We start from the raw sequence: 2957 nt of genomic DNA, 5'->3' as shown, positions 1-2957 counted from the left end.
TTGATTTTTTTAATTAGTAAGGGTATTTTAGTAATTTCACTTATTTAAGTCCCCATTTTTTTTTATCTTAAACCAAACAAGATACTAAGATATAACTCAGTCTTGTACACTTTACACTAAATACAAAACAGAGACTTAATTTATTTTCAATCTCAATCTCCCTTCCAAACGCTACTGAAAAGTATAGAAGAGGCAGAATCAGTTAGGTTAATCTGTTAGATAGTTAGGGTAAGTTCCAACTAAAATAGATCTTGCAATTAACTTAAGCATGAAAAGTCCCTTCTATCCCTTTGTACTAGCTTACTAAATAAACTACTTTGCTATGTATATAAGCATTGAACTGTGTTTAAACTCAGTAATAATAATAGAATGAATATTCACTTTCTCTGATCAATTCTGTCAACTCTTTCTTCTCTCTTCCCTCGTTCTTCTCCATCCCTCTCTCTTAAACTCATGGTATCAAGTGATTCAGATTGAGCATGGATCCTCCCTCCAACACCTAGGAAATCTGTCACTGCCAACAATTCCACCTCCTTCGCGCGTCCTCTCCCGAATATCTCTCTACAACTCGAAGATTGAAACTTTCTTCTTTGGCAACATCAAGTCCTATCAGCATTAAAGGCAATCGCCTCTTTAATCTCATATTCTAATTGATCAATGTGCTCTTCATCCTCTACAACTTGCGTCGCCAAAGGATGCTCTCAACAACCGCGTCTCTAGCGAGTATGAGCTTTGTGATGAGCAAGATCAGATGCTCCTCGCATGGTTGACATCGACGAAGACCAACTCGGTGCTCATACTTATTGTCGATTGTGAGTTCTCATGGCAAGTGTGGGAGAAACATGATCCCTGCTTTGCATCGCGAACAAGAGCATGTGCACAACAATGGAAACTAGAGTTGAGCACCATATCAAAGACTTTGCAACCTCCTAACGAATATCTCCTCCACATTTGAGCTGTCATGAACACCTTGGCCTCTGTTGTAAGTCCAGTCTCTGAGCAAGAACACATTGTTGTCATCCTTGCTAGGCTCGGAAGTGAACACGATGCATTTGTCACCTCCATAAACATCAAGTCTAAGCCCTACTCTATGCCTTAAGTGGAGCCATATCTCATGACTCACAAACCTCAAGCTGAATCAAATGCAAAGTTCTCTGCACACTAGTTCTTCAAGCGCATTTTGCATCCCAGGCTAACACAATTTTAGAGGCAAACATGGTGGTTATCGTGGTGGTAGATCTGGTGGACAGATGACAAAGAGCCGGAAGGGTGACTCGGAACATAGTTCCATGATTTGTCAACTACGCCAAAAGCCAGTCATACTAGTTTCAACTCCTGGCATAGGGTTGATCAAGGGTTTCAGCCTACACCTCCACCCTACCACTGTATGCCAACTATGAGTCTATGCTTCTAATCTCCTCACTACATTGCTAACTAAAGTATTTCTCATTCTCATTATTTTCCTACTGTCTCGCAATTCTGCCCCTCATGCATATACATCGAGACCTACATTTCATTCATCTCAACTCCCTTCAAATGCTTGAGTTACTCCTGCTAGGACTCCCACACCATAATTTCACACTTGTTTGCCTCTATCACAACACCTGAATAGGTGATAGACTAAGCTTGGTATCCATATTTTGGAGCAACCTCAGATGTCACTCCAGAATTCTCAAACCTGCATCACCTTATCAGGCATCTGACCAACATCATGGGGTAATGGGCAAAGTTTGTCTATCTCTCACACTGGCAGATCTATCATAAACTCCATTTAATAGCCACTCAAATTACACAATCTTTAGCACTCAAAGTAATAAATGCTGTTTAATTTAATTATTTTCTTTTATCATGATTTTTTGTAAAAATGGGTAAACTCTTATTAGTTGTTTGATCCATAGCAAGACTTAGTAGCGTCGTTTGATCCATATAGCTAATTTCATCTAGTGAGATAGGATTTTGTTGTTGTGTAAAGTCTTATAAGTTTAAGACTTGAGTTACTTAATCTTGAGACTTCATGAGTTACATACATTCTAAGGTTTGACAACCTCAGTCATCTGGACTATTAGCCTTAGATACTATGTTGCACAAGAGCAACTTATAGTCCATCTCATACATAAAATCGGAAGACTCTTTGAGAAAATTTTAGTAGTTTCAATCCAGCGTCAAAGAAAAACACACTATCTCTTCTAGTAACAACTCTAGATCAAGGGAATTTTTGATCGCGTAAAATTTATGAGTATTAAGGGAAACAATTATTTATTAGTGCTATGTATGAACAGGATGGTATTTTCCATCAAAAGATTGCATTAAGAAACCTCTATCCATGTCAGAAGATATGGCTATATAAACAAAACCTCTTCTAATGCAGAAAGCTTGACTTTGTTTTAGAAGAGACATATTGCCAATCTTTATAAGATACATAATAAATTTACCTGGAATCATTTTCGGAAGTTCCCATCTGTTGCAAACCATATGCAATGTTCCAGTTTACTTGTTGCAGACCTTGGTCACATAGCACTTGCTTTTCTTTTACCTGATTCAACCAACTTTCCTGAAATTGTGAACCAAAAATACTCCAGATTTGGATGAAAAAGGCAAAAATTTCTGTAATTGAATCACAAATAACTGAATCATGAACCCGAAACCCTAAACCCTAATGGATTTCCAATTTATGCAAAATGCTTTTCTTTCAATTTCGAATTTTGTGACTGGTATTAAAAAGGTCCAATAATGTATGTATCTTGGACCTTTTGAGACATAAACCAAGAAACTTCACAAGGTTTGTATCTTATTGGAGGAGATGGAGTGGTATGTAACCATAAGGACATAAAAGTATAAAAACTCGATTCCAAGTTTTGGAGACACAACAGAGACTCGTGCTAAAACAACATTGTTTTACCAAATTTCCAAGAGTGACAATGAAGATGACAGCATTAAGATGTTTCAATTTTATTATA

At 37.4% G+C, this 2957-nt stretch overlaps 1 protein-coding gene across 3 annotated transcripts in view; it reads right to left on the bottom strand.

The window, feature by feature from the left end:
* The window catches only part of LOC107605212, an 8416-nt gene that overhangs the window by 1946 nt on the left and 3513 nt on the right, over positions 1-2957 (bottom strand). For all 3 annotated transcript variants that reach the window (XM_016306996.2, XM_016306997.2, XM_021105073.1), the window contains one exon: positions 2433-2551. In XM_016306996.2, coding sequence (XP_016162482.1) covers positions 2433-2551 — 119 coding nt within the window. The remainder of the gene's footprint in view (positions 1-2432; positions 2552-2957) is intronic.

This window comes from Arachis ipaensis, chromosome B06 (assembly GCF_000816755.2).
Source record: "Arachis ipaensis cultivar K30076 chromosome B06, Araip1.1, whole genome shotgun sequence".
NCBI lineage: Eukaryota > Viridiplantae > Streptophyta > Magnoliopsida > Fabales > Fabaceae > Arachis > Arachis ipaensis.
Note: the sequence above shows the minus strand (reverse complement) of the source record. Positions and strands in the feature narration are given on the sequence as shown.